Source organism: Brassica rapa, chromosome A10 (genome assembly GCF_000309985.2).
Source record: "Brassica rapa cultivar Chiifu-401-42 chromosome A10, CAAS_Brap_v3.01, whole genome shotgun sequence".
Taxonomy (NCBI): domain Eukaryota; kingdom Viridiplantae; phylum Streptophyta; class Magnoliopsida; order Brassicales; family Brassicaceae; genus Brassica; species Brassica rapa.
In genome coordinates, this window is record NC_024804.2 from 20,566,304 (window position 1) to 20,593,450 (window position 27,147).

The 27,147-nt window shown below is 35.1% G+C and overlaps 6 protein-coding genes and 1 pseudogene across 7 annotated transcripts; 4 read left to right on the forward strand and 3 right to left on the reverse strand.

Moving 5' to 3' along the window:
* Nucleotides 1–1,242: 1,242 nt before the first annotated feature.
* LOC103847477 (oxysterol-binding protein-related protein 3A) lies at nt 1,243–6,405 on the reverse strand. The gene is given in 11 exon segments (XM_033281675.1): nt 1,243–1,635; nt 1,716–1,757; nt 1,759–1,880; nt 1,969–2,113; nt 2,185–2,361; nt 2,435–2,560; nt 2,644–2,758; nt 2,845–2,917; nt 3,017–3,133; nt 3,265–3,358; nt 3,461–6,405. Coding segments are annotated over 11 exon segments (1,347 nt in total). The 5' UTR covers nt 3,559–6,405; the 3' UTR covers nt 1,243–1,397.
* A 26-nt stretch (nt 6,406–6,431) lies between these two features.
* On the forward strand, nt 6,432–7,153 carry LOC103847478. The gene has a single exon (XM_009124561.3). The coding sequence runs from the start codon at nt 6,549–6,551 to the stop codon at nt 6,801–6,803; it is 255 nt and encodes an 84-aa protein (XP_009122809.1). The 5' UTR covers nt 6,432–6,548; the 3' UTR covers nt 6,804–7,153.
* A 247-nt stretch (nt 7,154–7,400) lies between these two features.
* LOC103847479 (phosphopantothenate--cysteine ligase 2) lies at nt 7,401–9,439 on the reverse strand. 2 transcript variants are annotated; one of them, XM_009124563.3, is made up of 9 exons: nt 9,266–9,439; nt 8,877–9,126; nt 8,757–8,801; nt 8,599–8,684; nt 8,468–8,520; nt 8,308–8,367; nt 8,119–8,220; nt 7,908–8,027; nt 7,401–7,824 (listed from the first exon to the last, which is right to left on the reverse strand). In XM_009124563.3, the coding sequence occupies exons 2-9, from the start codon at nt 9,110–9,112 to the stop codon at nt 7,585–7,587; spliced, it is 942 nt and encodes a 313-aa protein (XP_009122811.1). In that variant the 5' UTR covers nt 9,113–9,126; nt 9,266–9,439; the 3' UTR covers nt 7,401–7,584. The 2 variants fall into 2 exon arrangements, with proteins under 2 accessions (XP_009122811.1, XP_009122810.1); XM_009124562.3 differs by having other exon boundaries at nt 9,270–9,430.
* Nucleotides 9,440–10,252: 813 nt separating this feature from the next.
* LOC103847481 (wall-associated receptor kinase-like 20) lies at nt 10,253–13,675 on the forward strand. The gene is made up of 4 exons (XM_009124564.3): nt 10,253–11,604; nt 11,842–12,232; nt 12,316–12,378; nt 12,445–13,675. The coding sequence occupies exons 1-4, from the start codon at nt 11,164–11,166 to the stop codon at nt 13,536–13,538; spliced, it is 1,989 nt and encodes a 662-aa protein (XP_009122812.1). The 5' UTR covers nt 10,253–11,163; the 3' UTR covers nt 13,539–13,675.
* Nucleotides 13,676–13,910: 235 nt separating this feature from the next.
* On the forward strand, nt 13,911–15,300 carry LOC103847482 (uncharacterized protein At2g39795, mitochondrial). The gene is made up of 3 exons (XM_009124565.3): nt 13,911–14,246; nt 14,368–14,723; nt 14,803–15,300. The coding sequence occupies exons 1-3, from the start codon at nt 13,977–13,979 to the stop codon at nt 14,960–14,962; spliced, it is 786 nt and encodes a 261-aa protein (XP_009122813.1). The 5' UTR covers nt 13,911–13,976; the 3' UTR covers nt 14,963–15,300.
* Nucleotides 15,301–17,522: 2,222 nt separating this feature from the next.
* On the reverse strand, nt 17,523–24,309 carry LOC103847484 (BEL1-like homeodomain protein 9). The gene is made up of 4 exons (XM_009124568.3): nt 23,415–24,309; nt 22,229–22,629; nt 21,714–21,774; nt 17,523–18,256 (listed from the first exon to the last, which is right to left on the reverse strand). Exons 1-4 carry the CDS (start codon nt 24,273–24,275, stop codon nt 17,678–17,680), a joined length of 1,902 nt encoding a protein of 633 aa, XP_009122816.1. The 5' UTR covers nt 24,276–24,309; the 3' UTR covers nt 17,523–17,677.
* On the forward strand, nt 18,756–21,713 carry LOC103847483 (annotated as a pseudogene).
* Nucleotides 24,310–27,147: the final 2,838 nt, after the last annotated feature.

Consider the following 27,147-nt stretch of genomic DNA (forward strand, 5'->3'; position numbering starts at 1 on the left):
AATCTTTGAAGTTATTCAACTATGTATTTAGTCAATTTTTTAATCACTGCTATTTTACAAATAACTGATTTTAAATAATGTTAATAATATTTGAAATCCATGTGAATACTTTTTTTATGTTCTTGATTAGAAATGTGAGCTACTAACAATAAATAGTATTATCATATTAGGGACTAAATATAATATGATGATATATATAGATCATATATTGCACTTACGTAAAATTAATTTTGAGATAAAAATATTTATTTACAGCTATTTAACTCATTTATTGATTTTGCACTCACAAATCTATCTTATTTAAGACAATAAATGTTTTATTGGCTTTAGATAAGTATAGGATTTTTTAAAAATCTACAATATCTATTCATTTATTTCTTATTTATTGATTTTGCACTCATGAATCTATTTTGAGACAAGATATGCTATATAGATTTCAAATAAATATAGAAAATGTGTTATAGTTTGTACCATAATTTTGCTCAAATATGAAATGCAATGGAGTTTGAAGAATCACATAAAATCATATTACAATATATTAGAAAACCATCGTTTTATAGATAACTTGGATTGAAGATTAGATATTGTTTCCAAAATTTATCAATTAACTTTGCATGTTGTTTATCTATAAATATTTTTGGTTATAAATTGTACATGTTTCAAACTAGAGAAGAGCATAAATGTATGTATACATTTTTTTTTCTTAACTAAAGCTGGAAAAAATATCATTTTATTTATTTAAGGGAAGATAGTTGCAAAGGGTATAATAAGAAGAGGTCGTTCCGCATGAAACGCGGTAAATGCTTTCTACCCAATAGGTTAACTGATTATCTTCATAGATATTTCATGTTACAAAAACGAGTAAAAATATAAATGTTTCATAGAAGATCAGAAGACAAATATATATATATATGGGGACAGCGCTTCTTAATCATAAATTCTTAACCAACCTCGTGAGCCCACGACCTCTGCGTAATTACCTCTTCCAGTGACAGCAAATACATTACTATTTTAAATTTGTTTATATTTATTTTTTCCGCACCAACTTCCTCACATTTGTTAAAAAATATAGTATTATTTTTTGATATCTTGTTCTTTCGTTTTTTTTTGTAATTGGAAATGTTTGCGGAGCTGGAGCAGCAAGAAAAATATCATTTTTTGGTTAGTTGCTTACCCAAGAAACTTCTCATGTTGCCTTTTCTACGTAGCTTGTTCTACCGTTTGTCTCCGCTTAAATCCATATTGTCTTTTGTAGAAACCTTTAAATCTTAGAAAACAGTAATGGAGTACAACTATATATATATATATAAATATACAATGGGAATGGTGACTGGCTAATACTGTAACAAGAGATATCGAATATGATTGTAGTCTTTTTTGTTGTTGTTGTTACAAGCTTAAGGAGAGGTATCTTGGAACTGCCAAGGGTTAAATTGGGTCGACTCCATATCGGTGTTAATCTCGGAGTTATCCGCTGCAGCGCGGTGGACCAAGTACTTACCATTGAATTGGTACACTTCGAGGTCCCCCAATGGTGTGGGAGTAACTTCCTCTGTTTCATCAAACCATTTCGGAAACAATGGTTGACCTTTCTCTTCTCGGGTTCTCTTCTCAGCTCTTTGTCTCTCTTCTAGGCTGAGAAAAAAAGAAAGGATTCTATTAGTCTTTAACATTACTTTGGGGATGATAACCAAAAACTTATATATATTGTTTACATGCTCTTTTCATAACCAGCTTTGGTCATATCGCCAGTGTCGAGGGCGTAGACGTGAATCAGATGACAATAGCTTACTAGGGGCAGTGTCAAAGCTATTGATCTTGTGAGCAAAGTGTGTGTATTGGTATTTATCCTTCTTTGGAGCTTCAGCGACCTTCCATACCTGTGGGAATGTAACATAGTCTTAAGACTTGTAACAAAATCTCTTTCATTTTTTTTTGGTCTGCTAAGCATAGAGATATTGACAAAACCTTTTTTAGTTCGGTGCATGTAAGAGGTTCGCCTTCAGTGTCACAAGCCTGATAACTCAAGGACTCGTTCCATTTACCGGTCACTAGTATCTTGGGCTCTTCAGCTGAATTATAAACGTATCCATCCACCTCATAACGGCCAGATCTGTCCATTAGGTCAAAAAATTCAGCTCCAATATTAGGTCAAAAGAAGTGTGATGAAGAAAGAAGTTTTACCCAAACCAGCCACATGGTTGAAAGTAGAGCACCGCTTTGTCGCCAGTGGTGAGGTTGGTCATGATCATCTCTCCTGAAGAATCGACCCATGTTCGTCCGAATATAAGGTTATGAGCCTTGGTCGGAGGAGGTACAAGATCAAGAACCACACCATCTCTTTTAAGTGTCACTCTTGTCCTATAGATACATTACAAAATCTAAACACTAAGAATTTGTGGTCAGTTGCATTACAGTAGGAGAAGTTACCAACCTTCCTACGGGGTAGAAGTCGATTGAATTGCCTAGTAATTTCGATTTCAGCTTTGAAGTGCAGTCGTAAGCGAAATGCTCGTTCTCTGCGTGAGCAGCACTCATTGGTGGGTGATGGCTGACCTGAGGAACAAATTAAACGTCAATATATCAACAAAAAACTCATGATATTACATCTGAGACAAAGTAGAATAAGAGTTGTCAAGAAACTCAGCTATAAAATTAATACCATTATGATTAGTCATCTCGTAAGTTTCACCGAGGATTGGATTGAACGGCTTCCATGTACGTTGGTAGGCATAATACACAGATATAGCCCATGTTGCTGTTCGAGATTTTATAGAAAGTTAGCCGGTATACAGAGTTTGAAACACAAGGAAGGAAAAGGAAAGTGGGCATGTGCCAGCTTACATGCATATACCATGCGCATGCAAGGGTCTTGGGTTTTGTCAGCCATATCCAGCAGATGCGAGTATTCCATTAACTAATGAGGTTACAACAAAATAGGTAAACACAAATATACATAATTGATCAGCTCAAAAGAGCTTTCATGTTATCTAATGTCTAAGAACATGTACAAAACCTCTGCCATTTTTTGTAGCGTCGTCATCGGTTCAAAAATGATCACAGGAAGAGTCACCATAGATGTAATATCAGATCCTATGTATTTTTGCATCATCTTCCAGTATCCATCACGTTCCTAAGAGAAATCAGACAAACATTGAAATTCAGAGAGGGACGTTGATCATTTCAGGATTAATAATATTATTACCATTCTTGTTATATCTATTTTTTTTTTTTTAAAGATGATAAATAAATAGTTGTATATACCTCTTGCTTCCATCTTCCTCTTCCTGCTTCCTCCTCTGCATCTTCTGTACTTCCATCTGGATTGATGACTTCTATCCCTTCATAGCCTATCAAACTGAGAAAAGAAACAAGCAAACATTTCTCATCACACAACACTGCTTTAATTATCCATAAAACACACACGCACACAATCCTAATTATGCTTATTAGTTATTACCCGTTGACTGATTTAGTCATGACCGACCCGAAGTTGGTGATGGAAGAAGCAAGAGAGTTAAAAAAACCACCGCTGTTTTTTGAATCGTTAGGAGACATCACTTTCACCACCGCCGATTATAGAAACGAGACGACTGGCTCAACCTTATGAAAAAATATGAGCTTTTATGGAGAATGATTCCTTACAAGGATAGGCAAAGAAACTTCGTTTAATAAAAATGGAAGATCAACAGGAGACTTTGTGGTGGTCTTCCTTGACAGTTCTTTGATTTTCCACAAGACTAAACTATTCGTGTTTACTTTTCTCGTTTTTTCTTTTTGTAAAAAACGGGAATATTAAACCGAAGTCGACCGGATTCAATCGAAGTGCCTCGGATTCTCTGGGGCCAAAATACAAGCTCATATTCTACATATTGGGTTTTTCATAATGCAACGCCCAAAAGTATACACTACTATTAAAAATCAGCATTCTAAAGGTTTTCTGAGTTGAATGATTTAAAGGCATTTTAGTGTTTAAAAATCATTACTTGAAAAGTCAACATGCATATGAAACTCATAAAAGTTAGTTTCATTTTAAATTGCACAATATACATAAATTAGATTTATATAGAGCTGTATAACCAAAACATAATTAATAAAACAATAACCAGACTAATATAACTCGTAAATAATAAATATCATTTGACTACATGATCCAAACAAAACAAAAAATAACACACAAACAAAATTATTATGAGAACTAACTAAAGATGAGGCTGACCTGGTTTTCAGAACTAACTAAAAACATGGCAGCCACGTTGAAATTTTGTTTTCAAATAGTTAATATTGCTGCCACGTTTTTAGTTAGTCCAGGATATAAATCAGAATATTAAAGTAATTTTGTCTTTGTTCATATAAAACAAAAACAAAAATCAGGATATATGGTTTATGATTTTTATGAAAATTGTTTAGTCACTCGAGTGTTATATAACTATTTTAATATCCTAATTTTGTATCTAAATCATATAAATCAGGATATTAAAATAGTTATATAACATTCGAGTGACTAAACCATTTTCATAACAATGTACGAAATCGAATACCATTTGTTCATACATTGACAATTGAATTATCTTTCATTTGTTTGTAGTTCGTCATCGGTCTCATAATATGTTCCGATATGAATAATTTCCTTATAACTCGTAAATACATACCATTTGACTACATGATCCAAACAAAAAAAATTAACACAAAAAAACTTATTAAAGAGAACTAACTATATTTAATTGGACGCTAGTCTGGCTAAGCATCTTCATAAACCTAATTTATTTCTAACGAGAGACTCCACTAGTTTATTTCTTCATTTTTGGTTTTATTTGTTTCTGTGGGCGTATGAGGCCTTCATAGCAAACGTCACAGGAATTTGGAACATTGTCATGAGAAAAATATTTTCTTCTTTCACAGGAGATATCTGTTGATTGTCGCCGTTAAATTTTAATCCGCAAAATGCCGGTCCCTCCACTGCATCCAAAAAATTATCTGCAGCATTATCGAAATTCCGCATTTTGACGTAGTTCAAACCTAAATTTAGCGATTTAAAGCTATTGGAGTAAAGCTTAAGGCATTCTTCCAACAACTTCTTAGTAAGACTATTCTTATATTTTCTCTCTTTTATAATCTTCTCCACCATTCTTTCCACGTTCGTTAAGTTTGACATGGCGTTAATAGTTCCAACCATGGTCAAATCACCGAGATTTTTTGCTTTTTGGCTCTTCGGATTCTCTTTGAGAGATGCAATGCAAACTTTTTCGAAATGTGGATTTCTGTATGCACCTGGAGACTTTGAAGCTTCTTTGCAAGATTTTTGAATCAAAGAACCTACCACTTTGTTGGCAGTGCAACCATTGAAAAGAAAAGCAAACACGACGAGGTACATCATTTTGTTTTTTTGAAACATCTTCATTGTGGTGTCGTATATTGTAATTTATGATCCCATATAAAAACAAGCAAAAATCTACTCACATTGAGTAACCACATGTTATTTTTAGATGGCTCATGTTTCGCGTTGCCACTCCACTTGCTTCGTTGCCTTTTTTTGTGGGTCAACTTAGTTTTATAAGGATACGTACATTGATTAAAGATCAAGTTCTAATTATCAATAGTCTTAAACCCTACTATAATCTCTGTATATAATGTACATCTCTTCATATTATGGGATATACATCATTGCCTAGTATTAGTATCAGAGTTGTAATCTTAAAGACCTAAAAAAAAAAATTCTGTGACCGCCACCCACTTTTATCTTCTCAATCTTCATATTTTTCTTCGTCCCCCATTATGGCCATGTAAATCTCCTCCACACACACCATTGTCTCTGAGTTGTCTTCTCTTCTCAACGTGAACATGATGAATATCATGGAGTTTACGAGAAACAACTATCTAATGTGGAATAGCCAAGCTCATGTCTTGCTAGATGGATATGATTTAGTGAGCTACCTAGACGCCTCACACACTGTGCCACCTGAAACCATCACCACCAATGGAGTCGTGACTACAAACCTTGCATTAAAATGACAATGGGATCAATTTTTTCCTCATCCATGATGCAAACTATGACTTCATTCAAGATGGTGAGACTAGTGGGGTTGGTAATTTGATACGAAATTAATTTTAAATCAGCTATTTAAATATACTTAAGCTAACAATTACTTGTTCTTCGACTTTTTATTCTACTTTAAAAATCTCTTTTGGCTTATCGATTAAATAAGGAATATCTTCTTCAGCAGAATGAGTATTATTTCTTATAAAATTAAATTTATTCATTTTCAAGCTCAAGATTTCTTCGTGTAAGTTGAGACTTTCCTTTCACATTGTTTGGCCCACAAGATATATTTATTTTTAATTACCTCTGCAATGCATACCCATTATTTACCGTGACGTTTAAGCATACGTGGCATCATAGGTATCACGCCACGTCACTATCATTACCCTCTCCGCTCTTCTTATATTATACACCAAAGCCATCGCATTGATCACAAAGACAAAACCATCAAAGAATCCCCATCGAAAAGAAAAAAACAAGTACTTGAAGAGTTTAAAAGATAAAGAAAATGGAAGGCTTGATTCCATTCTTGTACAAAGCCATGGTCATGTATAAAAGAGAAGGCAGTTTTTCGTCAGCTTTGCTCAGCGATCATCATTCTCCTTCAACTTCCGGTTACTATATGAGACTTCCTGGCAACTCCTCCGGTAGATTTCGAAAGTCAGACTTCAGGCGATTTGGGACGGACCGTCTTGGATTGCTTAAAACGACACCTTCTTCACCATCTCGCTCGCCCACTAGAAACATCACGAAACGTACGTAAGGAGTGTTCTTGATATACTATTTACGTAAAGATATAACTACTATGTATTAATATATGTTACCTGTAGTTCACCGTAGATTATTATACTTGCAAGTAAAACTGTCTTTTGTTGAGTCGTCATCATAATCATGGTTAAACTGTAAATATAAGGACATCCAGAATTATGATGATGGAATTTAACAAAGATGTTAATAATTTACGGTGGATTGATCATGTATTTATATTTTGTGTAATGGGGTTGTCGATATTGTGTGCACTTGTAAAGTAAAGTGTGTAAAGTGTGATCATTCAAAAAAATAAGTGTGTAGTATCATATGTGAATATTTTTCTATAGCAAACATCTTTTATCATATGTATTTAAATACTTGATTTCGTGTGATTCGGTAATTAATAATTACTTTTGTCACAGTCGAGATTGTTAAATCTTTTCATTGCTTGAAAATATATGTTGAATATTTGACTTTAAATGGGGTGCAAATAAATTTTGTGTATTTAAAAACTTAAAAAATCTCATGTATGATTGTTACAAAACTAAATAGTTGGATCTTAATTATAATAAAACTAAAAATAGATGGTGAATTTTTTTTCATAATCAAGAAAACTCTTACTCGTTTAATAAATAAAATCTGAAATTAATGATCAATAGTCAAAAACTCAGTCATCATTTATTCACATAGCGTACACCAATAGAGAGAGAGAGAGGGAAGGAGCCTATATAGATTCCTTTTGTTGAGTGGATGAATGATTGATACATGTTTTTGACTTGGAAGCATTTGAGAAATCAAGAGTGAGATTCTTTGATGTATGTTGAGTGCCGATCTACGATGAGGCGAATAAGATTGTCTTCTACAATAGATTCAGGCTTATCGCTATCACGCCTAACCACAACATTACCGCTGCTTGAAACAACCACAACTTCTTCCTTACGTGTTGACAGCTCATTGGCTACAACAGCGTGCACTTTGTACTTTCCTAGAGCCTTTGTAGCCTTGTCTATCAGAATCTTTGCGTCTGTCTCAAGCTGGATCCAAACTTTCAATAATAAGTTTCTTTTTTAGAATTTTAGGAGAAGTATATACAAAAGAGAATAGAGAGAGATTGGACCTTGAATGATATGCAGAAAGCTTTTGGAGCCCAAGTTGTCCTCAAGATTGAAAGCATTTTAGGGACTTGAGCTAGTCTTATGTCCAGCGGACCAGATCCTGATTCTATTTTGTGCTCTGTCTGGTTTCACCGAACATACAAGAAGTTTTTATCAGACAAAAAAAAAAAAAAGAATTGGGTAGGCATAGTCATAGGGTCATGAGACTCTTACCATGCTATTCCAGGGAACATAAAAGTCAGACACAGCAGCAGCAAGATAAAACATTGAACACGGACCGACGTCTTTCAATGCCGTTGCAATCAACCGCAACATCTGTAACATAAAACATTCACAACACCACCAAAAGTAATTTCAGCTGCAACTCTGTGGAAGAATTTGCCATATGCGGGATTTTAGAACCTGAAGATACTCATAGATGGTTGTGAATGGGAGCTTCAGTAAGCGAGCTTCAGCTACTGCCTGCAATGTTCAAAACACACAAACATAAAGTGATAAATCATATTTTTTTTTTGGGGGTAAAACAAACACATTAATAGGAAACAAGTGGTTTAATAAATACAGCTTGCTGGTCCATAACAGCCATTTTCACAGCTTCTACATGTGATGAATGAACTGAAAACAAACAAAAAAGGATGAACCAAGACCGTACAAAACATGTGATTTTAAAGATGTAGAAAGAAATTAAAAAACCTTGAATGTTGGTGTTATCTAGAAATTGAAAACAGTCAAGGAATGGATCATCAGGAAGAGACCGGCAATATGGCTGGCAAGTTCCACTTAAAGAAAACAACACCACCATTATCACTTATCACAATCCAGAAAAGACAGAACAAAAAGCAATGTTGTACCTCCTATACAGAAACACTACAGCATATCCAGCCTTGACGAAATTCCTTTGCAAAAAACAAACTTTAGACCAAAAGAATAAAACTATAACTGAAAAGAAAGAAAGAAAGACTGAAACTTACTCAGTAGAAGCAGCACCTCTGTTTCCAGAGCTGAAGTTATCTATGTATCTTACGCATCGCTGCTCCAGCGGAACCGTAGTTCCGCCTGACGTCACGCATACAATCCTCCTCCCTCCTCCTGAAGAATTGTGCTCGATGAAGCCGTTAAGCTTCTGGAGTATATCTTCCATCTTCTTGAGAGGCGGAGACGATTCGAAAAAAGAGCTAACTTCTTCATCTTCCCCCATTGAACTCATCTCTCAATTATTCTCTAAGAAAACAAAAGTACTGAATCAGAGTGTTCTTAAACGAGAAGATAAGAAGATCCAACCAAAACCAGAACCTATTTGTTTCTACCAAATCTCTTCTCATCAACAACAAACGTATATAGATCACTGATAAAATCTTACTCACAAAAATTAATCAGTACAAAGCAAATCTCCCGCCTCGAACTCCACGATCTCGTCTCCGGTCATCATCATTTCGCCATGTTCCAATCGGATTAGTTGAAGACGATTAGATAATTGGGCCGTAACGGGCCATACTTTAAATCTACGATAATAATCTCTACCGTCAAAATAATATAATTCCTTCGAAAGCCCTGGCCCTTTAACTATAGTCCATTCTGCATGGAAATGGTAAAAAATGAAACTAAAATAATAAACTTCTGTTGTCTTTAATCACATTTTAGAGTTTTGGTGCAGACTTTTGAAGATTTCTCTCTTCTTTGTATATATGAATTGTAAATCAAAATTATAATACTGTATGCTTCTAAACAATTGTATAGGTTTCGAGGATTAAATTAAACAAACTAATCATGTATTTATTTATTTCAGCTAAAGCTGAAGATTGCTTGCAAACTTCAAAGGAATGCCTCAAAAGGTTTGCTTCATGTAAGTTGAGACTTTCCTTTCACATCTTTTCTTTCCTTCTCATTAATATACATTTTCTTCTCTTTCTCCTCAATGTTACATATCGTTAACAACATTACTTACCCTCACGATTTGACCATACGTGTGGTGTGGCTTCATAATATTAACCATTACTCTACATCATTATCTCTACACATTTCTCTCTTATATATTAATACACATTGGTCACAAATCCCATCATCAAAACATAGAAATCTCACAAGGAAACAAAAGAAAAATATTTTTGATTGTAACTGAAAAACAAATGGAAGGTCTGATTCCATTCTTGTACAAGGCCATTGTCATGTATAAAAGAGAAAGAAGCCTATCGTCCGTTTTGTTCAGCGACCATGACTCTCCTTCTACCGCCGGTTATTACATGCGACTTCCCGGAGATTCCTCCGCTGATGTTGGACCTTCGGCTCTCAGGCGATTCGGATCAGAACGTCATGATATGTTCGAAAGAAAGTTGTCTCGCACTAGCTAGGGACATCACCATGTTTCTGCGTGCGGACTATGATGAATGATGCGTATATCTATTGGTCTGCATGCATGTGATTGTGTGGTAATTGTATATTGACTATTATTATATTTGCAAGTAATGTTATTATAATTGCAACTCTCATGATACCAAACAAATTCGTTAAAATTAGAAGACTAACAACGACGATACTTTTCTATCCGATAGTATTTTCATAAAGATTTTCAGTATCATACTACTATAAAATAAGACGTATGAAATCACATCTATTTAAAATAGTGTCATAGAGGTGATTAGAGGGTTGTTGATCCGAAGTGGCTCTCCCAGTTGTGTGGGAAACGGGAACGGTATCTCAAACTTGGATACATAACTCCGTAATGAAACCGGACACTCATAAAGTTATACAGTTTGTGAACATAAAATTCCAAAAGATGTGAAAGACGGTGAAATCTTTGCATGTGCAGAGCTTTGGATCTTGAATATTCTGTTCAATCTTTTTTTTCTTCTATAACTTTAGTTTTACAAAGCATACACTCACATAGAGTTTTTTTTTTTGGGTAAAAACTCTAACATAGTGCCTTTTACACGCACATAGAGTTGTGACGAATAGTATATAAAACTTGGGAGTCATAAAAATGTTGGGATGATCATGACAGACATTGAATCTGCACAATCTTCCTTAGAAAATACAAACATGATTTGTTGAGCAAACCCAAATCAATCCTCACATTTTTCTCGTTTTACAACAACTCGGGAATTGCTTAGTTTTACTTTTATCACACTATGAAATACGTAACAATTGTATAACCACAAATAATAACATTAATAATAATTACCTTTCATTAGTACATAACCTTAACCTTTCTTCACATACTCTGATCACCATTTTTCCACACTCTTAATTAGTTTTTCCAAAATGGAGAACAAGCTATCATACTACGCCATATTGATTCCAACTCTCTGGACCGTATGGCTAGCATGCGCAGGCCAATCTTGTGCTCGTCATCCTAAGGCAAAACCTCCCATGCCCGGACCACCACGGTGTCCCAACTGCGGACCCATGGTTGTACCTTACCCGCTAAGTACGGGTCCAAACTGTGGTGACCAAGCCTACAAGATAAATTGCGTTGGGGGTAAGCTCTATTTCGGTGCTCTTCATGGGTCATCGTATCTCATCACGTCTATCAACCCGGTGACACAACGGATAGTCATACACCCGCCTGGTTTTGCTAGCTCTGGGTCTTGTCTCTCTGCCGATGTCTCTAAAGCTGGTCTTGAGCTCGACCCACATCTTCCTTTTAGCATCACTAATAGCAACACTATCTTGCTGCTTGGTTGCCCTGAAGCTATGCTGCAGGTTAAGTATTTTTTTCTTTCTCCTGGTTTAAACATTGATTGAATACGAGCTTCCAGTTAAACTGTTTATATTTGTAGTGGCAGTCACAAAAAAAAAATTCGGTTTAAATTGATATTGGAGTTAATTAGGCTCGGTTAAAATGTCCAATACTCAACTCTTGAAGCTACAACGAAACTATAGATCAAATGTGATGAAACCCGGTTTTCAGGCCTGACAAAGAGATTTTGGGGTCTGCAGGCGCCAATAGATTGTACCGGAACCAGCTTATGCCACAGTTACATCAAGAGCAATGTATCAGCTTGTTCCAAGGCTCCCTTTTGTTGCACCTTCAGAACCGACGGGTCTCAAAACGCTTACACGATCAGGATCAATGGTGGGGGATGTCTCGCGTACCAAAGCTTTGTGGGGTTGAATCCAAACAAAGAGGTTCCACCTCCTGGTAAAAAATGGCCAGACCCAGGGCTAGAGTTGCAATGGACACTGCCTAAGGAGCCACTCTGCAAAACGGATGTTGATTGTAGCCTCTTGTTGGGTAGTAAATCAAAGTGCTTGCCTGACACTACGAGTCTCGGCCTGAAACGATGCTCCTGCAAAAAGGGTTTGGAATGGGATCCGGTCAGCTCAACATGTAAGTAAGCCCGCATAACAAAGTGAACTAAATCATTAAATCACAGAACTCTGTTTGATTAGTTCTTGACATAACTGTTTTAGGTGGTAAATGTCGACATGGGAAACTATGCAAGAAAAAGAAGAAGAGCACCCTTGTTTTCGCAGGTAAAAAATTCAAATGCTCATATACTGATTGATTGTACACCCCCTCTAAACTTCTTTCACTTGAAGGTGCGGCGGTTGCGGTTGTGGTGGTTACACTGGCGATTGCGGTAGCGGTTCTTGCAAACAAACATAGCCACAAAAGAGTTAAAAAGGAGATCCATAAGAACATCGTTAAGGAGCGACAAGAGATGCTCAGCGCAAAATCCACAGGAAAATCATCAAGAATCTTCACCGGCAGAGAAATCACAAAAGCAACCAACAACTTCTCGAAAGACAACCTCATAGGCACCGGAGGCTTCGGTGAAGTGTTTAAAGCTGTTCTTGACGATGGGACCATAACAGCCATCAAACGAGCAAAGCTTAACAACACCAAAGGCACTGATCAAATCCTAAACGAAGTTCGGATCCTCTGCCAAGTCAATCACAGAAGCTTAGTCAGGCTCCTTGGTTGCTGCGTCGATCTCGAGCTGCCTCTCTTGATCTACGAGTTCATCCCCAACGGAACTCTATTCGAACATCTCCATGGCAACTCAGACGGCAGCTGGAAACCCCTGTCTTGGCGGCGAAGACTGCAGATCGCATACCAAACAGCTGAAGGCTTAGCTTATCTCCATTCCTCAGCAATGCCGCCCATCTACCACCGCGATGTGAAGTCAAGCAACATCTTGCTCGACGACAAGCTAAACGCCAAAGTTTCAGACTTCGGGCTCTCGAGGCTGGTGGATTTGACGGAAACAGCTAACAACGAGAGCCATATCTTCACTGGCGCGCAGGGTACATTGGGCTATGTGGATCCGGAGTACTACAGGAACTTCCAGCTAACTGATAAGAGCGACGTGTACAGCTTCGGAGTCGTGCTTCTTGAGATGGTAACATCGAAGAAGGCTATAGATTTCAGTAGACAAGAGGAAGATGTGAACCTGGTGATGTATATGAACAAGATGATGGATGAAGAGAGGTTGATTGAATGCATTGACCCGGTGCTGAAGAAGACGGCTAGCAAGGTTGACCTGCAGACGATGCAACAGCTCGGGAATTTAGCATCCGCGTGCCTTAACGAGAGGAGACAGAACCGGCCTTCCATGAAAGAGGTGGCTGATGAGATCGAGTACATCATCAATGTTCTGTCACAAGAGGTTACTGAGACACAGTTGTCTTAGGCACTCACCAAAAAATGAACCTGTACTCTTCTTGCCCTGTTTCCAGGTTATGAATTAGATAAAAGAAGAAAAAAGAGAGAAAAAAAAAACGATTCATAGAAATGTATTTTTTTTTTTTTTTTTTGAATTAAGGAGATGAGTTTTGAAAAACATAACGCCAAAATCCATCATCTTTATCTGGGAAATTTCACATTCCAGATTTCAAAATCAATCAGTAATCTTCAAGAAATTACCAACCGTCGTGACGAAACTGAAGAAACAGTGACGCGAATCTAGCAAACTATGGGCTTCGAGAGGCCCATTAATAATGAGGCCTTATCCGATCTTATTAGATAAAAAACGAGTCAATTATAAAAACTCTTAAACCTCACTTTAGCTCTTAGTAGTAAAACCCTCATTTCATTTCAAAAGAGCCCCAACCCTAGAATCCTCCAGAAAATGTCGTTGACCACCGTGCTCCGTCGAGCCTCCTCTAGAGTCGCTACTCTCGCCTTCCGCTCAGTTAGATCTCCGTTGACCGTCCGCAGCGGCGCCGAGAGACTGATTCTCGGTAGCCAGCAGCTCAGCCGCGCGTCGGCGATTCCGTTATCGAGATTTCACTCGACGGAAAGTGCGGTCACTAAAACAACCGCCGACGAGAATCTGGTTAGCGTTCTCGAATCTGAAATCGATTGCGCCGTTAAGGAGGAGGCCCCTGATCATAACCTCGTAAGTTCTCTCTGTGATAAAGAAAAAAAACATTTGCTGTTGAATTGTTTATGATTTTAGTAGTTTATAATAGTTTTGTATAAGAGTATGATCAATAATGTAATTCGCTGATTATAAACAGATGGAAGATGTGCCAGAAGGGTTTCCTTTCAAGATCATTGACACTCCAGGGGAACGAACTGTGTTGCTTCAAAGGAAGTTTGAGGATGAAACCATCCAAGTCGAAGTTGACTCTTCTGCGCCTTATGACGATGATGAAGAAGGAGAAGAAGAGCAAGCTGAACAAAACGATGATGAAGATGAGGAACACTCTGTTAAAATCCGGATTCCCATGGTTGTGAGTGTCTCCAAAGGTGATGGTGTCTGCCTTGAGTTTGGAGTCAGCGCTTACCCCGATGAGATTGTGATTGATAGTTTATCCATCAAACACCCTCAAGGATCTGACAATGAGCTTGCTTACGAAGGACCTGACTTTGAGTAAGCTTCATTCCCTTTGCTTTGCTGCAATGTATGTTGGATGCTGTTATGTGATTTGAGTTTTTTGGGTTTTATGCAGTGACTTGGATGAGAACCTGCAGAAGGCTTTCCACAGGTTCTTGGAGATCAGAGGGATCAAGCCGAGCTTCACTGACTTTCTCGCTGATTACGTGGCCAACAAAGACAGCAGAGAGTATCTTCAATGGCTTAAGGATGTCAAGTCTTTTGTTGAGAAGTGATAACTGGTCTTTGTTTCCATGAATAATAAGAGTGATACTCTTAGTTGAGACTTCTTTTTTACTTCAAATCGTTTTAGAGTTTTATTTCAGGTGAACCTGTTCTCATCAGAATGGTCCATGATAATACAGAAAATTCGTTGAAATGAGTTGTTCCTTGTTGAATAATGATACAACTCTCTGATCAATTCAACCAATTTATAGGTGAATATGGTTCTTTCACTTTGTGCATAAGCAAACCATGCATTTTATCTTTGTTTATCTCTTAGGTGACGTCGATACATTTGATTTTGCTCGTTGTTATCCAGAATGTTTGTATGAATAAATGGAATATTTCTCTTTTTGCTTTTCGTTTTCTGATAAAGTCATATTACAGCAGCGATACATATAAAAGATTTATATTTAGGGACTAAATAATACCAAAATATGTTGCAATATTTATAAAATATTAGTTCTGCATTTTGAAAATTTAAATATGTGTTTGCAAGTTTTATATTTACTAAAAAAGAACATGTAGGTTTTTTTGAAGTTTATGAAGTCTTAGTTACAGATGAAGTGATTATAATTCACAAGATTCAGTTGTAGTAAAAAGGAATAAAATGCAAAAGAGTAATGATTATCGTTAACTAACCAATTTCAATGGTGTAATGTGAATGTGATGCTTCTTCTTCTCAAAGCAAGTCTACATATAATTAGTCTGTATAGAACTGAGTGTTGCCTTGTACCTCGAGTAAGGAAGAGGTAATCTGTGTCCCGAGGATTAAAAATCATGTATACAATTTGCTTTACATGTCTATGAGTTTTTAAACCTCAGGATGCAGATTACCAGTTCCTCACCAAGTATCTATCATCTTCTTCTTTGTCGTGTTGGTGCTGTTGTTGTATCTGGTGAGTTGGTTTTGTTGTTGTTAATGGTGGGAATATATATAGAGCTATTGAAGCCAAGAAACAGTGATGGTGCAAAAGTATAATACTTATTCCAAAGGTTTAATGCTTCTGGAACAAATACTCATAGAGACAGACAATATCTTTTCTTGTCCATGATTTCTCTTATATTCCTATATTTATCTTCAGTTCAGCGCATATCCAAAGACCGATCGATATATACGCCTTGACGCGTCTGATGTCTAAACTGGCCTACATATGTACTAATGTACATACCTTTGCTTGCATGGGTTTTTAATTTAGATCAATTTTAACGTTATTGACGAATGAGGTCGTTATGTAAGTATCCTTTATTTTTATGTCGTTTAAGTTTCTTTATTTTTCACCAACGATGATGGTCTTTTTGTGTAAAGTTTACTCCGAGCAACCGTAAACACTGTTTTTCGTCTTAGTAAAACATTCCCTATCACCCGTTCATAGTAGTAGAGTCGAAATGATTCTTCTGAAAAGTATGATCCACGTCTAGAAAAATCGTCCGGTTCCATTCCTCTTTACCCTACTTCTACACTTTGCTCCAGTAAGTTTGTCTCGGTGACTATTATTAATAATCTCTTTGCTATAACATCATTTTTATATTTAATAATCCTTTGTTGAATTTTCAAGAATAATCGAATTGTTCTTAGAAACTTATTTGATTTTATACATAAAACGTGTGGAGGGTGGTTTTTCGCATCTACATAAAGGAGCCGGATTGTGAAAGATCAAATCATGATATATTGATTCTTTGTTCTTTACGAGCCAATGATGGCACCTTCGTTTTTTTTTTTTTGGGGCTAACTTTTAATATTCAAATAGTCTTTCAAATTTTCTTTGACTACTTTTATGTCCTCTTCTAAGCTCATCACGATTCACATGAACCAAATCTCCTCTCAATTTATTTCCTATAATTTTATCTTTAGTAAATTACATGCTCAAATCGCTAAATTGTAACTAATCGTAACATATTGAGATATTCAGTTGGCTTCTTCATTTTTAAATAATTAATTCCATCTGTCCACATATTGAAACTTTTTTACAACCAAAACTAACTACTCTAAGGATGATGCTATGATAAATACTTTGTAATGAGTATAAACAACATCAGTACACAAGTGAAATTTGAGAATGTAAGTATGCACATATAAAATAAACAAAATTAAAGGGTGTATTAAGAAATGGTTAGGAGAATCAATTCTGAAAGAAAGACAATTTTCTTTTTCAGTTTTTACATAAGATGAGGGAGAGGTTATATATTTTCCTTGTTTTCCAAAGCTAATGCAAAGTTATTTTGAAGAAATAAAAGCACCCTTTTTCATTTTTTTGCTCTGATGGGCTCTTCAAAAGCCAAGTCTGTTACCCACCCTTTAACCATTGTTCGATGGAGTGCAACCCGAATCGAACCACAAAAACCGAACTAATTGAAATCCGGTTTGAACGGTTGTTTTTAATAGTATAGTTAAATAGTATAACCTCTCACTCACTTAAACCAGTTGGTTCAATTACTCTAGAAAAGTTAGGGTTTCAGAACCAATACTTGAGCAAAATAGATAGTTTGTTTATTTACCTATCAGAAAATAAACAAACTATCTTTATGGACTTGATCGAAAATGATATCGGTGACTAGAGCCTATATAATTGATTTCAATTTTTACCCTTAGAGATATTCGTCGAAAGGAAAACACTAACAAAAAAATGAAAACATTCTAAATATACACATCATTTTCATTACAATTTTCCATATCTCAAATACATAGCCAAACGTCAAACAAATTTTGTATCAACACACAAATAATCTCATCCTACAAAATCATGTAGAAACTGAGGATTACTACCTCCAATAAAGTCTCTCCCAAACTGACGATTTTGCACTTCATACCCACCGCCACCACCGTAAGACTCCCCTCCTCCACCACTACTGCCACCTTCAAGTCCAAACCTCTGAGCTGTTGTCATCGGAAAAGGCTCCGGCAACCCAATCTGATGATGAAGCCCTAACGTCAACGACACTCCTCCATTTGTGCTGCTACTCATTCCCGCTACATTAGATGACGCAATACCGTAGGAGAAGGCAACCGCGCCGCCGCTACCACTGTTTCCAGCGTTCATAAAGTTGCTGTTATTATTGTTGGTGGTGGTGCCATGAACGTCGTCATTTTGCACCCGCCTAGCGGGAGATGAGTTATTGTTAGCTCTTTGCTGAGCCGTGGAGGAAGAAGGGTTGTTGTTGTTATCGGGGAAGACGGTGGTGGTGTTACGTTCGTCTCTCCAAGAAGAAGAAGAAGATCTCTGAGATTGTCGAGTCTCTAGCATATGAATCTCTTCCACCATCGGCTTCCATACCCTAACTCGTGCGTTTATGAACCAATTCGATACCTAAAAGTAATAAAGTTACTAATCCACCAATAATATAATACATTTGCAACAAAAAAAATTCTTAAGATAATTAATGGTTATCAATCATAACCTAATAACCTAGGAAGTAAAACTAAGGAAAGCAAAAAGAAACCCTAGGTATCTAACACTATTAAAAGGGGGATATGAGAGTCCCTGAACCTGTCCACGTCAGATTTTATAATTAGCCAATGGGAAGTAGTTATTTTGTCATGTAATCCACCTGTTGTGTTCGGCAATTGGGCTCCGAATTTTGATATTTTTGGGCCTGATCTTTAATTTATCTCGGCCTGTTATAAGATGTAAGGCGTACTCCTGATATTCTCTCGATCTCCGAATTTGACTTCCGTCGCCTCTTCCTCTTCTTCGATTATCGTCTCTGCATATCGGTTTCATCCAATTACTTCACCATTACTCCCCTAATCAATCATTTTTCCATCTCATTCAATGGATTCTTTTCATCTTCCTCATCATTCCTATTCCTATAAAACTCCTTTTCTTAGATTTTCTTTCAAGTACGATTGATAAAACTCACACAAAATTTCACTCACATATTGCTTCCAATGGAACCTAAAGGCAACCCTAACGTCCCCGGCGACCGCAAGATCAACAAAAAGACCGCCGCCTCCTCCGCGACTGTGAAACCAAACAGCAAGTCCCCTGCCTCTTCTCCGATTGTTTCATCTGCCCTTTCGATGAAATCAAAAGCCGAAACCGCTCTCATTCATGAAGAGCAGGGGTCGTATAGACCTCCCATTCATGCCGAAAACCCGAATGTGTTTAAAGCTTCTAACGGACATGAGAGATACAATAGGTCTACACGTCAAGTTGCTTCTACATTGGGTTACATTCTTCAGATTCTTTTTCAAGTAAGTGCCAAATGTGCTTAAGTTACTCGGTGTTAGGTTTCTCTCTGTCTCTCTGAACATGTGTTTTTGGGGTTTGTAGACTTGTGCAGGAGCTGTATTGCTTACAGATGGTGTGTTTTGGTTCATTATCTACCCTTTTCTCACTTCCAAAGAATTCAATCTAGATTTTGTAAGTTTTAACACACATTTTGTCATTTGTCTCTGATATGTTTAACTCTAACCAAACATTTTTTTACGACAGTTCATTGTAATAAAGCATTCAGTCAAGCTGTTTTCCTCCTCGGTGAAACATTCTTGAACTCTTTGGTTAGTATATGTATCCTTTCCTTATTCAAAGATAATAACATGATGATGGTTATAGTGTTGATGACATTGATGATGATTTCTTTGTTTACGCAGTGGTTCCCATTGTTTAGGATTTCATACTTTGTGTTATGGACCGGTGTATTCGTTATACTCCAATGGATTGTTCATGCTTGTGTCTCCTTCTGGTAACACTCATGGTTCTATCCTTCTTTACATGATTCTGTAAATAGATTAAGTATAACAAATGTGGCATCTATTTGTCCAGGTGGCCATACCCTTTCTTGGATTTGTCATCATCCTACGCCCCTTTACGTTAACGTTACTCAAACTCATCTCCCCTAACTTATATCGATTATAACAAAATTTTTAATTGATGTTGTAGGTATGCTGCTGTTGGGTTGATGCACGTACCGTGCTTTGGAGTCTTTGCTTTGATCGTGAAATTGAAGTACATGTGGTTCTCTAAATGTTTCTCAGAAGAACCATAGCTACGAATAGTATATATAATCGAATGGTTGATTATATTCTTGAACAGAGTTCAAAGAAAGCTTATACAGAGAGATTCATGTACATATACATGTTCTCTCCTGCCTTCTGTATCAATTTGTTTTTTGTAAATGACTTAGAAAGCCACTATGATTATTGTTGTGGAGAGTAGTGAAAACTACTATGATAGCCTGATGAACAGTGTCATTTTCTTTCTAGCATATCTCCATCATAGATAAAATTCTCTTAATTTTACTAGAAATGTAATAATAGTGGACAGCATTTGAAAAGAAGGAGACACCATAAGTTCTTTCTCTTAATTAATTATGATTTCTTAAGAATAAAATAGAGATTTATATAGATCAGTTTCAGTGATTGAGAAATGGTGTGGTGAAGCAGTGGAGTTGCAAACTAACAACTGATACGGTGACTATCTTTTTTTTTATAATCAAGTAATAAGAACCGGACCGGCTGATAAGATTAAGAATGGTGATAAAAACCAACAAGTTCGGTTTGAGAACTGGTCCAGTTTGATATTAAACTCTGATTTATTTTTTTCAAATTCAAGTTAAAATTGCAAATTAGAAAAAAAAAAATTCATTAGAAACCTATATTATTTTAATATCTATTTGAATAAATTAGGTTTCCATTATATTTTTATATTATTTTTGAAGTGTTCTTTTTATTTGCATATCATTTTAGCTTCTAACAATGATAAAATGTCTTATAAAAATAATTATATATATATATACTTAATTTAAGATTAAATTAAATTTACAACCCAGTTTGACCGGTGCAACCATTGACCTAACTGCAATGGCAAGTCAATGTTCGGTTTGGTTTTCAAAACATTGATGGCGAGAATAAAATATCTTCCCGTTTATAATAAATAAAATAAATAAACATTATTGATAACAACAAAATATATACAATCTTAAATTTATATAATATCATTTTAAATTTAAATAAAAGTCAGTTCATTGTCTATACTTAACTTTTCAGATTTTGAGAGTGATTATTTTCTACCAACATTTTGAAGATAGAAAATATAAAACTACAGATGAAAATATTACAATAATTATTATGTAAGTTATTTATATCAAAAATAAAATGAGGGTTTTTGTAAAAAAAAATTAGAAAAACTATATTTTGTAAAAAAATTGTTCATTATTAGTATTACATATGAAAATTTTACATGCATTAACTACAATGATTTTTTCAATCATTATCTTTTCTAATTAATTTAGCATTCCATTTCTTCTGGATTTTAACTAAAATTTTATTATACAATATAAAATACATATAAGTAAAATGATTGGAAATTTGTTTAATAGACTAGCCGCGCGTAGCGCGGCAAAAAGATCTAGTTTAGTTAATTTTATTTAATGACGTACTAAATTCTTCACACTAGAAATAAACTGGACTAAATAGAGTTATTGGAATGTAAATACTGCATTATTTTGTTGTATTTTAAATTTAAATTTTGTTTTATTAAAAAGCCGTTCTAAATTATTTCCTACAAAATTAACTTGTGTTAAAATTTCAAGATTTTTTTGGACAAGAATATATAATGCAACACTTAGTGAAGGCTGATAAACGGACACAACTGCAGAGAGCAGAATCTCATTTTGTAAGCTTATATACGCATAGTTTTCCTATTTAAAAAAAAAAAACTATTTATATGCGCTTAATTATATGTAAGAAATGCCTTAAGCTATGAAGAAGAAAAAAACAAGAATGAAAAGAAAAACAAAACTGAAGATATCAGAAGTGAGAACCTGATTTCTGGAGAGACCTGTCTGTTTAGCCAACATGAGTTTGTCTGTATCAGTTGGATAACTGCAACAAAAGATACACACACCAATTATTTTTCTCACAATATATACTTCTATACAGACACATAATTACATTTACAAAACGACATATCCATGTCCGAGAAACAAACAAGCATTCGAAATGTCCCATCAAAAACATACTTCCAAGTTATTATACACTTCTATGCATACATACACATTCTTGCATCTATAGCTATGTACTCACAATCATATAAATAAGTGGTGCATGTCATCCTGACACATTAATATCAAAAATGAGATATGATGTAGACATATAGATATCGGATATTGGACTTTGCTTATGTCAAGTTACAACTGTAACTTCAATGAAATCAATTGATGGTCTGATCGAATTGACATGGTTAACACATAGGACAGTTAGAACTAAGCTCAAACTCAAATAAACTGCTTTCAAAACCATATATAATATATATATGGCTAAAATCATAAATACTTACGGATGCAAAAAGTGATCGAAGAGCCAAGCCCTTAGAACGGTGACTGCGCGTTCGGGTAAGCCCCGGTGCGGTCTCCAAACAGGAGCATGGTTGTCAGGAAACCCATGTCTTTGACCAGCAGAACACAAGCCTCTACTACTATCACTTCCTCCAAATCGCATAGACTCGGTTCTATTCTCAGATATCATCAGATGACCAGATTGTTGTTGTTGTTGTATTTTGTTATTTGTGCTAAACTGTAGTTGCTCCGTTATAGCATTCTTCAAACACTTGAAATGCCTAGACAATGCCTTTAAGGTTAAACTCGCGTATGGAGCTGCATGCCCGAGACCTGCTACGCATTCGAATGAACCCATCACAGCTTGAAGCTGCTCATAGTATTGCTTATACCTCTTGTAAACCTTGAAAAACGTCATGAGCAAATGTTTTAGATTCGAATCCATTATATAATTAAAACTATGTAAATTATAGCCTCCAATGGATCATACATTATCTTCTCACTTAAAAAATACAGTATGTTAATATACCTCGGAATAAACTAATTATAATCTTTAAACCCCTATCTTTAAGTTCACATAAGTACAAAAACAGTCTAGTGCATATATTCCCTTTCATAAAGAAGAAATTCTCTTTTTATCACTAAATTTATATCCCTAAGATTTGAAGAATCCAATTCACAAATTTAGATTAAGATGGAAGCTCTATATAAAGCTACTTCCCCCAAGATATATATTATTTTTAATTTAGAGTTTAGTATAACCTTAAAATCTGTTAAACGTAACAAATAAGGAAGAGGGGGGCAAGCCTTGTATATATCATGTCATAGTATGGACTGAATAAAGATCGTTCTATACTTCTTCTATTCATGCTAAACGTAGGGAACGTTTAATTAAAATGAATGAGATAAAAATATATTAAAAACGATATAGATTTTAAATGGCTTTGCAAGAGTTTCATTTTCCAAGGAAGATCTTTTTAGGAGACACCAATTTATCACAAATCATTTATCAAATTTTGTCTCCAATTTCGAAGGACACCGACCAAAAACTGTGAACATTTAACACAGTAATACACACATATACATGTAAGTATAAGAAAGTCTAAGACAGTACTAATTGCTGAATTAACAGATTTATAAGGTTCTTTATATGGAATATAAAAAATGAGATTGTATCACTAATAATACCTCGTCCAGCATGGAGATGAGCTTTGATTTGTTCTTCATAAATTCCCCTCCGCCGGAGTCAGAAGCGCCGCAGAGACTCTCAACCGTCGGATCAAAGAGCAAAGAAGAATCGTCTCCGTCGATGTTTTTGTCGGTGTAAATACCATGACCCACATTACAGAACTCATCAAGAAGTATCTGTGCTGGTTTCAAGAACCTCGATCCTTTCAGAATGGATGCGTAACCAGTGAACGGTCCCAGAGGACCGGAGCTTCTTGACGCGACGGTAACGGTGGCAGCAGCTGCTTCGGCGGCGGATCTACCGTATCCGGAGTTAACAACGCCGGGAACGACTAGATCGTAGGTTAGTCTGGGGTGAGATGACAAAGACAGAGATAAGGGCTCGGGTTTGAAGACAAGAACGTCTCCGGAGGAGAGTCCGTCGTGAAAGGAATGATCTCCGGCGACGGCAACCGCGTTGGATGAAGAAGAAGAAGGACCACCAAGAAATCCCATGAAATTACTGTAGCTAGGGTTGGATATGTGGCTATTGTTGTTGGAGTGAAATCCACCGGCGGCGAGATAGTCGGAGTCTCCGAGAGGATATACGCCGGCGCCGCCACCGGAAGAGGAAGGAGGATGAGGATGGTGAAAGTGGAAGTGGGAATCGAGAGAAGGAATCCGAAGTTTATCACGTCGGCTTTGTTGGAGGACATGGTAAGGCTCATAAGCATCTGCCATGGATAAAGATGATTTCGAGATGCAGAAGAAGAAGAGAGAGAGAGAAGTAACAGTGGAAGAGATAATGGTGTGACAGTGAAACGAGAGTAGGAGGTTAAGAGAGAGAGAGAGGCTTCTTTTGCTTTCTTTTCGAAGCACCATCAAGTAGGTATGTATATCATCATAAATTATTTTGTCTGAAAACAAAAAATATCTACGTTCTTATTATAGACCTGTTATGTTTATTGCGGAATAAATTATTGAGCATTACAGTTTTGGTCAAAGGATCATCCGTCTGATGTTTGCTACTAGCTAGCTATAGTTAATGCTCTCTCGTATGTGATCCATAGACTGAATAAGAAGTGACGTGATTCTTCATATTTTTACTATAGTTATTTTGCATGATCCTGTATTATAGTAGTTTAATTTATATTTAGTTATTCGTAAAACAAAATTTTAAAAGACATTTCTTATAATAATTCTATATATTGATTTGTAAATTTAGGTTACAAATTGTTTAACCGTCTTATAGTGTACGTTCATCTTATATTTTACGGTTAGTCATCATAAAGTTCACAAACCCATCGGAATGTAAACGCCAACTACAGTTAGCAAATACAAAATATTTTTGAACGTGGTACTAATTAGTTTCATAGTAGTCCATTGCGGTGGCAAATAGCAATTTGTTGCGTTCTATTCGGTTTTCTTACTATATCATTTATTCATTTGTACACATGCACTTATTTTTTGGGTGCAACAGTAACGATACACGTTAACTTGTATCTATTTCACCGCATCTATATAACTCTTGCCTCTTGGCCGATGTGTTAACATTGGAAAAAAGACGAGTATGGAAGCGAGGTATACTCGTCAAACTTTTTGTGTTCGGTAATTGATGCTGAATTTTATCATGCAAATCAGCTAGAATAGTGTAATTTAGAGATTTGTATAGATGATTTAAAGTTGTATAAACTGAAAAGTGAAAAGTCCCGGGTTTGGTGGGAGAGGCTGTATTGGAAATCGAGAGAAGATGACCGGCTGTAACCGGTGACAGTCGAACAGGTTCTTTGTACAAACTGTTCTGTGTCTCAGTCTTTCACATACTTTCTGACATTTCCCCTACTTTTTAAGTCTTCTTTTTGTCGTTTTTCTTCTTTTCTTTTGCTCGAATAAATACCTTTTTACACCATAAATTATAATCATACTAATCGCTCTAGTACGCGTGGATGGTGTGTCCCGCAAGGTTAACGAGAGAATCAATTTGAGCATTTTAGTTTTGTAGTATATAATCATGTACTACAATTTTTTTCTTCACTAATTTTCAACAAATTCTTGGGTAAACTATATTAACATGTACAGTAAACAAATTAATAAATACTAATGCGGTCACCCATGCATTGTCAGTTAAAAAGTGGCCAACAGACAATAGTCTTCATATGAGGATAAAAAATTTGTCCGCTCATAAACCCTATTTCATATTTTACTGACTTATTCCTGTTCGATGACAAGTGGTAATAATTAGTTTTAGATTTACATTTGATTTTAGATCTAATTATATAATTAAAAATCATAAAAAGTTCCGTTCATTCTATTATTTAGTTTATAAATATAAAAAAGAATTGGTCAAATGTTATTATTCTTTATATAAATTCAACAATTAATTTCATAAATCATTATTTGTAGTATAATTTAAATTATTTGGCAAGTGATATTAATTGGTAAAAAAAATCTAAACTAAAATAAATAAAATTAAAATTCGACCAAGCAAATCATAATAATTTTTTTTAAGACTTCACAAAATGATCGACATGTAAGCAAAAATTAGTTAAGTGACTTCTCATTTAATATATAGGAGAATTTTTATTTTTAATAAATGTTTTATAAACACATATACTTAATTTAAAATTAAGATACAGTATTTTTGTAAGCCATAGATAATTTTTATAAATGTTTTAATTTTTAATAAATTACTTATAAGACATATATGAACATTATAATAAATTAATAATATTATAATTCCTTATATCCAAATATAGTGTTTTAATAAGAATATGAAATCATTAAATCGATTTTTATAAATTGTATTCTACTAATAATTTAATGTAGTATATAAATATAAAAAGGTATTAATCAAATATTATTACAGTTTCTATAATTTTGACAATTAGTTACCATAAATTATTATTTATAATATCATTTAGACTATTTGGTAAGCGATATTAATTAGTTATATAAACTTACTTTTTATATTATATTGAATTAAAATAATTTAAAATTAAATATCATTCAATCAGTCGAATTATAACTATTTTTAAAAAAATATTTCTATGATTGATCACACCTAAAAAAATCAATTAAGTGACTTGTCATTTAACATGTAGCAGGATAATGACAATAGTTACTGAGTATGATTTTGTCGTTCAAGGAATATCGATTATTATTCATGCGTTTTAAGTTAAAAACCCCGTGAATTCTAATTGAAGTCCAACACCTCTGCTTGTGAGTTAGCAAAAATTGTATTATAAATCTGCCAGAAAATAATTAAAAACGGAATAGTAAGTTCTACTGTATTGTAATAATCATGTTTGAGATAATCATTAGATGATTTTCGTTTGCATGGGAAATAATGCGACGTAAAGCATTTGAAAATGTGTTTCGAACATTAAGCAAGTGTTTTCTTTCCTGTTACATTTATTTATATATAAAAGTATTTCCTCTTTTGGCTAATTTGGACCACAAAATTGAAAAGAACCAAAGCACTCCATTAAAGTATCACAGTAGATTAAAGTGCACGTAATTATTAGTTGTGCCCTTCAGTTTTTACATTACATCACGGATTTACACACATATGGAGATATACCAAGCAATCGTTATTTTTCATAATTGTTTGGCTAGAAATAAAAAATTGAAAATTAACATAATGCGATTTTATTAATTAGCTCTCTGTAGCTGACAAACAAATAGTAGCTCTCTGTATATACAATGAATGTTCTGAGTCTAGTAGTATCATTTACATAACCATTAAATTATTCAC

What these genes read in the sequence shown, in the direction of transcription:
- LOC103847478 (XM_009124561.3), top strand. Translation starts at nt 6,549, where the DNA reads ATGGAAGGCTTGATTCCATTCTTGTACAAAGCCATGGTCATGTATAAA.
- LOC103847479 (XM_009124563.3), bottom strand. Translation starts at nt 9,112, where the DNA reads ATGAGTTCAATGGGGGAAGATGAAGAAGTTAGCTCTTTTTTCGAATCG. An exon ending in AGAGGTGCTGCTTCTACTGA is followed by an intron (nt 8,802 to 8,876) that starts GTAAGTTTCAGT and finishes TTTTTTGCAAAG; the next exon opens with GAATTTCGTCAAGGCTGGAT. An exon ending in GTAGTGTTTCTGTATAGGAG is followed by an intron (nt 8,685 to 8,756) that starts GTACAACATTGC and finishes GTTTTCTTTAAG; the next exon opens with TGGAACTTGCCAGCCATATT.
- LOC103847481 (XM_009124564.3), top strand. Translation starts at nt 11,164, where the DNA reads ATGGAGAACAAGCTATCATACTACGCCATATTGATTCCAACTCTCTGG. An exon ending in GGATCCGGTCAGCTCAACAT is followed by an intron (nt 12,233 to 12,315) that starts GTAAGTAAGCCC and finishes TAACTGTTTTAG; the next exon opens with GTGGTAAATGTCGACATGGG. An exon ending in GAGCACCCTTGTTTTCGCAG is followed by an intron (nt 12,379 to 12,444) that starts GTAAAAAATTCA and finishes TTTCACTTGAAG; the next exon opens with GTGCGGCGGTTGCGGTTGTG.
- LOC103847482 (XM_009124565.3), top strand. Translation starts at nt 13,977, where the DNA reads ATGTCGTTGACCACCGTGCTCCGTCGAGCCTCCTCTAGAGTCGCTACT. An exon ending in AGGCCCCTGATCATAACCTC is followed by an intron (nt 14,247 to 14,367) that starts GTAAGTTCTCTC and finishes GATTATAAACAG; the next exon opens with ATGGAAGATGTGCCAGAAGG. An exon ending in TACGAAGGACCTGACTTTGA is followed by an intron (nt 14,724 to 14,802) that starts GTAAGCTTCATT and finishes GGTTTTATGCAG; the next exon opens with TGACTTGGATGAGAACCTGC.
- LOC103847484 (XM_009124568.3), bottom strand. Translation starts at nt 24,275, where the DNA reads ATGGTGCTTCGAAAAGAAAGCAAAAGAAGCCTCTCTCTCTCTCTTAAC. An exon ending in TCATCTCCATGCTGGACGAG is followed by an intron (nt 22,630 to 23,414) that starts GTATTATTAGTG and finishes ACGTTTTTCAAG; the next exon opens with GTTTACAAGAGGTATAAGCA. An exon ending in CAGGTCTCTCCAGAAATCAG is followed by an intron (nt 18,257 to 21,713) that starts GTTCTCACTTCT and finishes TATTACTTTTAG; the next exon opens with GTATCGAATTGGTTCATAAA.